We start from the raw sequence: 15,108 nt of genomic DNA, 5'->3' as shown, positions 1-15,108 counted from the left end.
ATATATATATATACTAATAAATAAATATTTAGAGCATATTTAATTGTCTAAGTATTTTTTAAGTTTCTAATTTATCAATTGAACAGGTTTTGGTTTGCTTATAATTTGTTTTTTTTTTTTTTGGTCTTGTAATTCGGTGCATGCAATCTAGTTACCAAAATTAAGCTGCCTCTTATTGTGAATGTATTATCTAGCGTGTCTGCTCATTTGTAAGAGTGGTTGCAGGTTCAATTGGATAAGTTTTGAACTTTTGAAGAGATAAAATATCCAATCCAAACCAATTGCTTTGGTTTTTGTAGTTCATCATGTATTTGGTGTAGTTTAAATTTAAATCCAATCCAACTCCATTTAAAGCTGTTTGAATTTGATTTGTTTTCTGTTTTAGTCTTAGTTTTATGTTAGTTTAAAAAAATATCAAATAAATGATAAGATATACAGTGTACGTAAACAATAATTTATAACATTAATAAAGGGGATTTCCTTTTTAACTACTCTTTTGGTGTCTACAATTTTTTCTAATTTCACCCTTTTAAGTAAGTAATTGTTTTTTTAAATATGAAATCAACCATAGTTTCCTCTTCACTTTTTTATTACGTTTCTTTCTTATTTCCAACTATTATTCTATCTGTAGTAAATCATATTTTAAAATGTGTACATTTCAGCTTATATTAGCAACAATCCCAGAATCCAAGCATGACAAGCCTCCAAGTATCATAACAGAAGAAAATATTGAATTTCTTTTTCAAATACAGGAAAAGGTGTTTAAATTTCAGTTCTTTTCACTTACTAGAATTTAAATGTAGCCACTTTATTTTCGGTGGGACATTTTTATTAAAGAAATACGTTTATTGAAGCAAATTATTCTGGTTCGTTGGTATCTGAGTGACATTTGCTTGAAGCCTTTAGGCGAAGATTGTGCCACTCAAAGTATTTTGCAGGTCTAACCCACTTCTTTCCGAACTATTTCTGTAGTACTTTTTAATTGTGTATTGCAAATAATTAATTATTTGGCTTCTATTATCTGTAAGTTGTACAACCAACTGGCTTTTCCTATTCAGTTCTATTGCAATTTACTATTTTTTTTTTTTGTGGCTTACCTAGGATTCTTAATTTGATTTCCCTATTTATCATTATTTTTATTCCATTAGTATTTTCAAATGGACCCTGACAATTATGACGACTATGGAGGTGTTGAACATGCTGAGTACTGTTTTCAGGTAAACTTCTATAATCTGATTATGAGTTGCCCTTGTTATTCAGAAGATTTAAATTTAAAGCAGTTTACTTTATGAGCAGATAAGAATTTTAAAGCAAAAGGATTAATGTTTTAAGAGGCACTAAATTCCAATAAGTATACTAATTCAAGTTAAAGTATTTGTGTAGGTATGGATGGATTACCGCTTTTTCATTTTTTTTTTCTTTGTAGTGTAACCTTTTACGTCAAATGTATTCAATTGAACGTGTAATGGTTCTTCTATACATAATTACTTCTTGTAGGTTATACGAAATATCTCCTTGCATGAGTTTAATAAGACTTAAATGGAGGCACAAGAGAAAAGACCAAAGCAGGCATGAGAGAGAAGACAAAGTTTGAAAAATAAAAAGGATTTTTGCAATTTGTAGTGCAGAAAACAATTAGATCGGTTGTTTTTATAACCGATCTAATATGTACATATTATATGGGTTCTTTATATAACCGATCTAATATTATATTAGATCGGTTCTTCCTATAACCGATTTAAAATACTTTCTATTATTTACAAAATTGCCACCGTGTTTAAAATTAAATCGGTTTCGCTTCAACCGATCTTATATCCTGTTCTAATATCTCCATTTTGCATTAGTGCTTGAAAGTGTTGTTGTGATTTGTCTCTGTATCTGATATATGTGGGCTCTAATTATATGATTGTCATCCTCAGCATTACACTTCTACAGAAACATGCTTTAGTGCATTTAAGGCTCCTCTTGAGCCAACTGTGGCCTTGGGAGGGTTTTCCGGGAACAATTATTCTGAGGTAAGAATCTTGGATTTTGTATAAATGCCTTTTTATCCAATACTTTCTGCTATGATGATTATCCTATATATTCCAGGCTTCTGCATTTGTTATCACGTACCCTGTGAATAATGCAATTATGAAAGTTGGAGATGAGAATGGGAAGGCAATAGCTTGGGAAAAAGCCTTCATCCAATTAGCTAAGGTATGACTACTAAAATATATTCATTGCAGTTATTAATTCTTGTGTATAGCTTATATGCACAGAATCCTCAGCATAGCATGACTATCTATCATGCCAGAGAAATGACCCTATTCACCTCATCATTCTTCCCACAAAAACCTTGAGAAATGTTTTTCAGATTTATTTCCAAGAGTCTAGATCTTTCTCCACACACCAAACTTCTGTCAACACATGTTTGCTGGGATATTTATAGAGAATATTTTGGACCCTAATCCACATCTCTTTTAAGCAAGCCTTTAATATGATAAAATGTTTCCTCAATGACTTTTTAGCTTAAGCAAGTAATTTGCCTAATTTAAGTGAGCTAAAAGCATAAGCAAGCAATTGGCCTTGCTTAAGTGAGTTGCTAGATTGAAGGAGTAGTTGGCCTAGCTTAAGCAGCCTTCTTTTAGCCACTCTATGTTTTCCCTTGCTTAAAGGAATAGTAAGCCTAGCTTAGGCAAAATTCTTTAATTTATTACTTGGCTCTAAGGAAACACTCACAAAACACATCAGAATGCTCAATTATTTATTTTCCTAAATAAACTATTAAAAACTCAATTTATTTAGCTTTTTAGGAAAATAAGGTCTAAAAGCATAGAATATGTGTTCAATAGTGGATGTTCATAACTTGATGTCAACTTTCACCTTTCTAGTTAGCATTAAGACAGATTATAATCGCAACAATTCCAGTAAATATTGCTCTAAAGAAGTTTTTCAATGCCTAAATAAACTTTACCAGAGATCAATATTGTCTCAAAAATGAATAAATAGATTGAGCTTATTTTGTATTGTAGGCGATATATTGCTATAAAGATAATGTTGATCCTTCCATTGTCAACTTTTGAAATAAGGAAATTGGCACGAGAGTTTTTTCTTTTCTAGATACCTACTTATGTGTAGTTTTTGCATATTTTTTGAGCGAGTGTGCTTTTTCATGTTGCGTAATATAGCGTGCTTCAAGGTAGGATATTTGTCTATTCTTCTCTTTCCTTGTCCTTACACATTTTTTGACCCAATTTACATTTGGAAGGAAGAATTGCTGCCATTGGTGCAAACTAGCAATCTTACCTTGTCATTTTCAACTGAAAGTTCAATTGAGGAAGAATTAGAGAGAGAAAGCACTGCAGATGTAGTAACAATACTTGTAAGAAATTTTTGTTTCTCTCTGCTGAATGTAAAAACATGATTTGTGTTGTGTGTAAGCTAATGATCTGCGTAGTTTGATTGTGGATTCATCTACATGCTTTATTTGAACATACAATAAATTTCTTCTCCAACATATTGTTAGGTGAGCTATATTGTGATCTTTGCTTATATATCGGTGACCTTGGGAGATACACCTCATCCATCTTCTTTCTTCCTCTCATCTAAGGTATACTTTTCTTGAAGCTTGCAATTGTCCCTCTAGTATAATTCTGATATTGAATTGTTTGTGCATATTCATAAGTGCCGATATGTGCTAAATTGTACTTCTTGATATAAATATTCTTGGCTAATTCTTGATATAAATATTCTCATCTTCTTTCTTCAAACTGATTATTTTAAACTTCCATTCTTCAACTTTATGTTATTCTTGACACCTACACTTTTTTTACTCCCATTTGATACTTAAGAAATTTTTACAACCATTTCACAACTAAAATATTTCTACACTCATTTTACACCTAAAATAATTTTACACTCATTTGAGACATAAAATATATTTTCATCCATTTGACACCTAAATTTTTTTACTCCCATTTGACACCTATAATATTTGTACACTCATTTGAGACGCAAAATATTTTTGCACCCATTTGACACCTATAATTTTCTTACTCCCATTTGGCACCTAAAATAATTTTACACTCATTTGACACCTAAAATATTTTTACACCCAATTGACACCTAAAATATATTTACACCCCATTGACAGCTAAAATATTTTTACACCCATTTGACACCTATCATTTTTTTTTACTCCAATATGACACTTAAAATTTTTTTACACCCATTTGACAATTAATATATTTTTACACTCATTTTATACCTAAAATATTTTTACACCCATTTGACACCAATAATTTTTTTACTCCAATTTGAACACTAAATAATTTTTTCTTTTCTTTGACACCTATAATTTTTTTTACACCCATTTGACACCTAATATATTTTTACACTCATTTGACACCTATAAAATTTTTTACTCTCGTTTGACACTTAAAATATTTTTACACCCATTTGAAACCTAAAATATTTTTACACTCATTTGACACCTATCATTTTTTTACTCCTAATTGACACTTAAAAATTTTTCCACCGATTTGACAATTAAAATATTTCTACACCATTTTGACATCTAAAATATTTTTACACCCATTTGACACGTAAAATATTTTTATACCCATTTGACACGTACAGGTTTTTTACTCCAATTTGACAACGAAATAAATTTTACACTCCTTTGACAGATATAATATTTTTACACCCATTTGAATAACTAAAATATTTCTACACCCATTTGACACCTAAAATATTTTTACACCCATTTGACAACTAAAATATTTCTACACCCATTTGACACCTGAAATATTTTTACACCTATTTGAGACGTAAAATATTTTTACACCCATTTGACACCTATAATTTCTTTTACTCCCATTAGCCACGTTAAATATTTTTACACTTATCTGACACCTAAAATATATTTACACTCATTTGCTACCTAAAATAATTTTACACCAGTTTGACACATAAAATTTTTTACACCCATTTGACACGTAGAAATGTTTTTACACCCATTTGGCACCTAAAATATTTTTACACTCATTTGACACCTAAAATATTTTTACACTAGTTTGCCAAATAAAATTATTTTACATCCATTTGACACGTAAAAATTTTTTACACCCATTTAACACCAAAAATATTTTTACACCCATTTGACACCTACACTTTTTTTACTCCCATTTGATACTTAAGAAATTTTTACAACCATTTCACAACTAAAATATTTCTACACTCATTTTACACCTAAAATAATTTTACACTCATTTGAGACATAAAATATATTTTCATCCATTTGACACCTAATTTTTTTACTCCCATTTGACACCTATAATATTTGTACACCCATTTGAGACGCAAAATATTTTTGCACCCATTTGACACCTATAATTTTCTTACTCCCATTTGGCACCTAAAATAATTTTACTCATTTGACACCTAAAATATTTTTACACCCAATTGACACCTAAAATATATTTACACCCCATTGACAGCTAAAATATTTTTACACCCATTTGACACCTATCATTTTTTTTTTACTCCAATATGACACTTAAAATTTTTTTACACCCATTTGACAATTAATATATTTTTACACCCATTTTATACCTAAAATATTTTTACACCCATTTGACACCAACAATTTTTTTACTGCAATTTGACAACTAAATAATTTTTTCTTTTCTTTGACACCTATAATTTTTTTTACACCCATTTGACACCTAATATATTTTTACACTCATTTGACACCTATAAAATTTTTTACTCTCGTTTGACACTTAAAATATTTTTACACCCATTTGAAACCTAAAATATTTTTACACTCATTTGACACCTATCATTTTTTTACTCCTAATTGACACTTAAAAATTTTTCCACCGATTTGACAATTAAAATATTTCTACACCATTTTGACATCTAAAATATTTTTACACCCATTTGACACGTAAAATATTTTTATACCCATTTGACACGTACAGGTTTTTTACTCCAATTTGACAACGAAATAAATTTTACACTCCTTTGACAGATATAATATTTTTACACCCATTTGAATAACTAAAATATTTCTACACCCATTTGACACCTAAAATATTTTTACACCCATTTGACAACTAAAATATTTCTACACCCATTTGACACCTGAAATATTTTTACACCTATTTGAGACGTAAAATATTTTTACACCCATTTGACACCTATAATTTCTTTTACTCCCATTAGCCACGTTAAATATTTTTACACTTATCTGACACCTAAAATATATTTACACTCATTTGCTACCTAAAATAATTTTACACCAGTTTGACACATAAAATTTTTTACACCCATTTGACACGTAGAAATGTTTTTACACCCATTTGGCACCTAAAATATTTTTACACTCATTTGACACCTAAAATATTTTTACACTAGTTTGCCAAATAAAATTATTTTACATCCATTTGACACGTAAAAATTTTTTACACCCATTTAACACCAAAAATATTTTTACACTCATTTGACACCTACACTTTTTTTACTCCCATTTGATACTTAAGAAATTTTTACAACCATTTCACAACTAAAATATTTCTACACTCATTTTACACCTAAAATAATTTTACACTCATTTGAGACATAAAATATATTTTCATCCATTTGACACCTAATTTTTTTACTCCCATTTGACACCTATAATATTTGTACACCCATTTGAGACGCAAAATATTTTTGCACCCATTTGACACCTATAATTTTCTTACTCCCATTTGGCACCTAAAATAATTTTACACTCATTTGACACCTAAAATATTTTTACACCTAATTGACATCTAAAATATATTTACACCCAATTGACAGCTAAAATATTATTACACCAATTTGACAACTATCATTTTTTTACTCCAATTTGACACTTAAAAAATTTTTACACCCATTTGACAATTAAAATATTTTTACACCCATTTAACACCTAAAATATTTTTACACCCATTTGACACCAACAATTTTTTTACTGCAATTTGACAACTAAAAAATTTTTTCTTTTCTTTGACACCTATAATTTTTTTACACCCATTTGACACCTAATATATTTTTACACCCATTTGACACCTATAAAAATTTTTACTCTTGTTTGACACTTAAAATATTTTTATACCCATTTGAAACCTAAAATATTTTTACACTTATTTGACACCTATCATTTTTTTACTCCTAATTGACACTTAAAAAAGTTTTCCACCGATTTGACAATTAAAATATTTCTACACCATTTTGACATCTAAAATATTTTTACACCCATTTGACACGTAAAATATTTTTATACCCATTTGACACGTACAGGTTTTTTACTCCAATTTGACAACGAAATAAATTTTACACTTCTATGATAGCTATAATATTTTTACACCCATTTGAAATCTAAATTTTTTTTACAACCATTTTACAACTAAAATATTTCTACACCCATTTGACACCTAAAATATTTTTACTCATTTGACAACTAAAATATTTCTATACCCATTTGACACTTGAAATATTTTTACACCTGTTTGAGACGTAAAATATTTTTACACGCATTTGACACCTATAATTTCTTTTACTCTCATTTGACACGTTAAATATTTTTACACTCATCTGACACCTAAAATATATTTACACCCATTTGCTACCTAAAATATTTTTACACTAGTTTGACACAATTTTTTACACCCATTTGACACGTAGAAATGTTTTTACACCCATTTGGTACCTAAAATATTTTTACACTCGTTTGATACCTAAAATAATTTTACACTAGTTTGACAAATAAAATTATTTTACATCCATTTGACACATAAAATTTTTTTACACTCATTTGACACCTACACTTTTTTTACTCCCATTTGATACTTAAGAAATTTTTACAACCATTTCACAACTAAAATATTTCTACACCCATTTTACACCTAAAATAATTTTACACTCATTTGAGACATAAAATATATTTTCATACATTTGACACTTGAATTTTTTTACTCCCATTTGATACCTATAATATTTGTACACCCATTTGAGACGCAAAATATTTTTACACCCATTTGACACCTATAATAATTTTACACTCATTTGACACCTAAAACATTTTTACACCCAATTGACACCTAAAATATATTTAAGCCCAATTGACAACTAAAATTTTTTTACACTCATTTGACACCTATCATTTATTTACTCCAATTTGACACTTAAAAATTTTTTACACCCATTTGACAATTAAAATATTTTTACACCCATTGACACCTAAAATATTTTTACACCCATTTGACACCAACAATTATTTTACTCCAATTTGATAACTAAATAATTTTTTCTTTTCTTTGACACCTAAAATATTTTTACACCCATTTGACACCTAAAATATTTTTACACTCGACACCAATAATTTTTTTACTCCAATTTGACAAATAAAAAATTAACACCCCTTTGACACCTATAATATTTGGTCACCCATTTGATACCTAAAATATTTTTACACCCATTTCACACCTACCATATTTTTACACCTATTTGACAGCTAAATTTTGTTTACTCTCATTTCACACCTAAAATATTTTTACACCCATTTTAGACAAAAAATATTTTTACACTCATTTGACGCCTGTAATTGTTTTACTCCCATTTGACACCTAAATAATTAATACACTCCTTTGACACCTATAATATTTTACACTCATAAGACAAAAAATATTTTTACACCCATTTCACACTCAAAGTTTTTCTTACTCCCACGTGACACTTAAAAATTTTTTACACATATTTGATAACTAAAATATTTCTACACTCATTTGACACCTACAATATTTTTACTCCAATTTGAAAACTAAATAATTTGTACACACCTTTGACACCTATAATATTTTTACACCCATTTGACAACTATATATATTTTACTCCCAGATTACACTTAAAAAAAATTTACACTCATTTAACAACTAAAATATTTCTATACCCATTTAACATCTATAATATTTTTACACCCATTTGACAACTATAATTATTTTACTCTCATTTGACACTTAAAATTCTTTTACACCCATATGACTACTAAAATAATTTTACAACAATTTGACACCTAAAATATTTTTACACCCATTTGCACCTACAATATTTTTCACCCATTTTCACACTAATTTTTTTCACTCCAATTTGACAACTAGATAATTTTTACACCCTTTTGACACCTAAAATATTTTTGAACCCATTTGACACCAAAAATTTTTTTACACTGATTTGACACCTAAAATATTTTTACATACATTTGACAACTAAAATATTTTTACACCTATTTGCACCTAAAATATTTTTACACCCATTTAAGACTTAAAATATTTTTACACCCATTTGACACCTATAATTTTTTTACTCCCATTTGACACCTAAAATATTTTTAAACTCATTTGACACGTAAAATATTTTTACACCTATTTGACACCTAAAATATTTTTACACCAGTGTGACACGTTAAATTTTTTTTACACTCATTTGACACCTAAAATATTTTTTTCATCTTTGACACCTAAAATATTTTTACACCAGTTTGACACATAAAATGTTTTTACATCCATTTGACACGTAACATTTTTTTACACTCATTTGACACCTAAAATATTTTTACACCCATTTGACACAAAAATATTTTTAAACCCATTTGAGACTTTAAATATTTTTTCACCCATTTGACACCTAAATTTTTTTTATTCCAATTTGACATCTAAAATATTTTTACACCTATTTGAGACATAAATTATTTTTACACACATTTGACACCCACAATTTTTTCCTCCATTTGACACCTAAAATATTTTTACACTCATTCGACACATAAAATATTTTTACACCAATTTGACACCTAAAATACTTTTAAACCCATTTGAGACTTTAAATATTTTTTCACCCATTTGACACCTAAATTTTTTTTATTCCAATTTGACATCTAAAATATTTTTACACCTATTTGAGACATAAATTATTTTTACACACATTTGACACCCACAATTTTTTCCTCCCATTTGACACCTAAAATATTTTTACACTCATTCGACACATAAAATATTTTTACACCAATTTGACACCTAAAATATTTTTAGACTAGTTTGACGCCTAAAATTTTTTTACTCCCATTTGACACCTAAAATAATTTTACACTCACTTGACACCTAAAATATCTTTACACTCATTTCACGCCTATAATATTTTTACACCCAATTGACACCTAAGATATTTTTACATCCCTTTGACACCTAAAGTTTTTTTACACCCATTTCACACCTAAAATATTTTTACACCCATTTCACACCAAAAATATTTTTACACCCATTTGACACCTATAACATTTTTACACTCATTTGACACCAAAGGTATTTTTACACCCAATTCACACCTATAATTTTTTTACTCCCATTTCATACTTAAAAAACTTTTACACACATTTGACAACTAAAATATTTCTACACCCATTTGACACATAAAATATTTTTACACACATTTGACACCTAAAATATTTTTACTCTCAATTGACACCTATAATTTTTTTACACTGATTTGACACCTGTAATTTTTTTACTCCAATTTGACAACTAAATAATTTTTACACCCATTTGACACCTATAACATTTTTACACTCATTTGACACCTATAACATTTTTACACTCATTTGACACCAAAAATATTTTTACACCCAATTCACACCTATAATTTTTTTACTTCTATTTGATACTTAAAAAATTTTACACCAATTTGACAACTAAAATATTTTTAAACCCATTTGAGACCTAAATTATTTTTACACCTATTTAACACATAAAATATTTGTACACCTATTTAACACATAAAATATTTTTACACCCAATTCACATCTATAATTTTTTACTCTAATTTGACAACTAAATAATTTTTACACACCTTTGACACCTATATCATTTTTACACCCATTTGACACCAAAAATAGTTTTACACTCAATTCACACCTATAATTTTTTTACTCCCATTTTATATTTAAAAACAATTTACACCCATTTGACAACTAAAATATTTCTACAACCACTTGACACCCAAAATATTTTACACCCATTTGACATCTAAAATATTTTTACACCCAATTGACACTTATATTTTTTTACTCCAATTTGACAACTAAATAATTTTTACACACTTTTGAAACCTATAACATTTTTACTCCCATTTGACACCTAAAATATTTTTACACCCATTTGACACCTATAATTTTTTTACTCTCATTTGACACTTAAAAAATTTTTACACCCATTACAAAACTAAAATATTTCTACACCCATTTGACACCTAAAATATTTTTACACCCATTTGACACCTAAATTTTTTTTTACTGCATTTGACAACTACAATTTTTTTACACCCATTTGACAGCTAAAATATTTTTACACCCACTTGACACCTAAAATATTCTTACATCCATTTGACACCTACATTTTTTACACCCATTTGACACCTAAAATATTTTTACACCCATTTTACATCTATAATTTTTTTACTCCCATTTGATACTTAAAAAAATTTACACCCATTTGATAACTAAAATATTACTACACCCATTTGACACCTAAAATAATTTTACACCCATTTAACACCTAAAATACTTTTACACCCATTTGACACCTACAATTTTTTTACTCCAATTTGACAACTAAATAATTTTTACACTCCTTTGATGCGTATAATATTTTTACACCCATTTGACACCTAAAATATTTTTGCACCTATTTGACACCTAAAAAATTTTTAAACCCAATTGACACCTATAATTTTTTTACTCCCATTTGACACTTAAAAATCTTTTACACCCATTTGACAACTAAAATATTTCTACACCCATTTGACACCTAAAATTTTTTTACACCCATTTGACATCTATAATTTTTTTACTCTCATTGGATACTTAAAAAAAATCTACACCCATTTGACAACTAAAATATTATTACACCCATTTGACACCTAAAATATTTTTACACCCATTTGACACCTATAATTTTTTTACTCCCATTTGACACCTAAATAATTAATACACTCATTTGACACCTATAATATTTTTACACCCATTTACACCTAAAATACTTTTGCATCTATTTGACGCCTAAAATATTTTTACACCCAATTGACACCTATAATTTTTTTACTCCCATTTGACACTTAAAAAAATTTTACACTCATTTGACAACTAAAATATTTCTACACCCATTTGACACCTAAAATAATTTTACACTCATTTGACACCTAAAATATTTTTACACCCAATTGACACCTATAATTTTTTACTCCAATTTGACAACTAAATAATTTTTACACCCCTTTGAGACGCATATCATTTTTTCACTCATTTGACACCTAAAATATTTTTACACTCATTTGGCACCTATAATGTTTTACTCCTATTTGACACTTACAAAATTTTTACACTCATTAGACAACTAAAATTTTTCTACGCCCATTTGACACCTAAAATACGAATTTTTGAATTTTAATATTATTATTGGTGTGATAAAAGTGTGAATAGCATTCTTTCCTATTCACACCGCTAAAGACAATGGGATAAATTTCGAGTCTAAAAAAATTAGATAGGTATTATTTAATTGACTTAAAAACAACAACTTAGACAGTAAAAAGTGGTCAAAATTAACACAAGAGTGAACCCTTTCGAATTTTAATAGTGTTATTATTCGTGTAATAAAAGTATGATTATTATTTTTTTCTCTATTATTCCCACCACTAAATACAATGGGATAAGTTTAGAAGCCAAAAAATATTATTTCGATGTTGTTTAAGTAGCTCAAAATATGCAACTTAGGCATTAAAAAGGGTAAAATTAACACAACAGTACGATTTTAAAATTTTAATAGTGCTATTATTGGTGTGATAAAAATATTATTAGCATTCTTACCTCTAGTTTTTAAACTTTTAAATACAATGAAATACCTTTCCAAACAAAAAAATAGTTAAATATTATTTATGTGACTTAGAAACATCAACTTAATCATTACAAAAGAGTCAAACTTAACACAACATTACGACTTTTTTAATTTTAATAATGTCATTATTGGTATGATAAAAATATGATTAGCATTTTGCATTTTTGATTAAATAACACCAGCTAATTTTTTCTGCCTTGAAACTTGTTCCATTATGTTTAGCAATAGGAATACCAAAAGAAATAATGCTAATTTTATTTTTATCACACCAATAATACCATTATTAAAATTCAAAAAGTCGTATTAAAATTCAAAAAGTCGTATTGTTATGTTAATTTGGACTCTTTTTCAACGAGTGACAATTTTTTAGTCATGTAAACAACTCTTACCTAATATTTTTGGCCTCGAAACATATTTCATTGTATTTAGTGGTGGGAATAATAGAGAAAAAAATGTTAATCACATTTCTATAATACCGATAATACTACTATTAAAATTTAAAAAGTCATGCGATTGTGTTATATTGACTCATTTTAATGACTAAGATGTTTTTGAATCCCCTAAACAATATCTAACTAATTTTTTTCGTCCTGGAAACTTATTCCATTGTGTTTAACGGTGAGCAATTCATCTGAGTCATATCTTTTACATCGTGATTTTAAACTATGGCAGCTATTTTGGGTTTCATAAATTGTCCATATAGAGATTCAAGCATACAGTTATCACCTCGTGTGTCAAAGGTAAATGTTGAGCATGTAATATCACCTGGTGTGTCAAAGGTAAATGTTGAGCATGTAATATCACCTGGTGTGTCAAAGGTAAATGTTGAACATGTAATATCCTAGGTTGACATTTGATACTAAGATTTGCAATGTCCTTCACTTTTGCATTTTGTATCAGAGCATTGGATTGATACTCCTTCGTAAGATGGTCTAGAAGGTTCAGAAAGATAAAATTGACAACGAATGAGATTGTTTTTGGGAACACACATATGGAAAATATTCTCTGTTAGTACAAAAAGGCACCGTCATCAACATAGTTTTATCAGACCACTGGATTGATACTCCTTCAACAGCTATGGAGATACTTTTTGGGAACATAACTATGAATAATTTTCTTGTTGATAAATGAGGACCACCACTACCATAATAACTTTTTGAATCAAGAATTGGATTATACTTTCTTCAACATCTATATCTATTCAGAGTACACTGATCAACTATTATCCAAATAAAAAAACTTGCCACACTCAAGACACACTAGAAATGGCCTAGCAATTCAGCAGACACCAAATATGGCCTCATCATTCAGAACTTAAACGTGATAAAAAAAAAAAAAAACATAATGGAAGAACACAAAATGCTTAAGATATTTCTCCAATGACTCTTTATTTGTGGCTTATACTTCTAACAGTTGGGAATTTTTCCTATCTTACAGCTTATGCTATAAAATAAAACCTATTTCTAAATTATTTTGTGGAAATCCTAATAAATGCAAAACTTAGCAATTTGTTTTCAGAAGATGAATTTATAAATCCTAATTCGCATGTTAGACTTTTATTACCTCGGTCGTAGTAAATTTCATTTGACTAGTACATGCTCTGCACATTGAGGATAGATATCCTTGTGAACTATAATTGAACATTGTCCATGTCATGACACGGGTTAATGTTTGTGTATGTGTCTTCTTCATAAATACAAAGCACCAATCATGGAAATCACTTGTCAGAGATTCTCTCTAAAATAATCTACAATACTCCAAAGATTCAATCGAGATATATGATTTTGTTAGATATCATAACAGTACTTTTGAAATTGAAACTACAATGTCCTATGCCTTCTCACTAACAATAATTACATATAAGAAGAAAGAGTAGAAGACCTTATAGTTTTTCTTGCGTGTACACACTACCACCACCACCACAAAATTTTAATGTAACAAAGCAAAACACATTATCTATTTTGCAAATATTGCATACTAATTTTAAAATGAGAAAGCTCATTATGATGAAAGTCTTTCAACTAGCCTTAGAACTAGTTAGAGTCAAGGTAATAAGGAGAATGACCAAAATCATGTTCAATCACTTGTAACGGACTCACGAGTAAAAAGAACCCCCAATTCTACTTCTCTCTGAGGATCCAATCCTCCATTTCTGTAA

At 28.3% G+C, this 15,108-nt stretch overlaps 1 protein-coding gene across 1 annotated transcript; it reads left to right on the top strand.

Annotated features, from left to right (window-relative positions):
• Positions 1-862: 862 nt before the first annotated feature.
• On the top strand, positions 863-14,390 carry LOC114195193 (uncharacterized). Its single transcript, XM_085665828.1, has 7 exons — positions 863-938; positions 1,149-1,217; positions 1,920-2,015; positions 2,092-2,199; positions 3,251-3,364; positions 3,509-3,592; positions 13,851-14,390. The coding sequence occupies exons 2-7, from the start codon at positions 1,158-1,160 to the stop codon at positions 13,884-13,886; spliced, it is 498 nt and encodes a 165-aa protein (XP_085521954.1). The 5' UTR covers positions 863-938; positions 1,149-1,157; the 3' UTR covers positions 13,887-14,390.
• The last annotated feature ends 718 nt before the right edge of the window (positions 14,391-15,108 follow it).

Source organism: Vigna unguiculata, chromosome 8 (genome assembly GCF_037176805.1).
Source record: "Vigna unguiculata cultivar grain cowpea cultivar isolate G323 ecotype 2 chromosome 8, ASM3717680v1, whole genome shotgun sequence".
Lineage (NCBI taxonomy): Eukaryota > Viridiplantae > Streptophyta > Magnoliopsida > Fabales > Fabaceae > Vigna > Vigna unguiculata.
This window is presented reverse-complemented; position numbering and strand designations above follow the sequence as displayed.

Coding starts and splice junctions, on each gene's coding strand:
- LOC114195193 (XM_085665828.1), top strand. CDS start 1,158: ATGGACCCTGACAATTATGACGACTATGGAGGTGTTGAACATGCTGAG. Junction 2,016..2,091: donor CCGGGAACAATTATTCTGAG/GTAAGAATCTTG, acceptor TATATATTCCAG/GCTTCTGCATTTGTTATCAC. Junction 2,200..3,250: donor CCTTCATCCAATTAGCTAAG/GTATGACTACTA, acceptor TACATTTGGAAG/GAAGAATTGCTGCCATTGGT.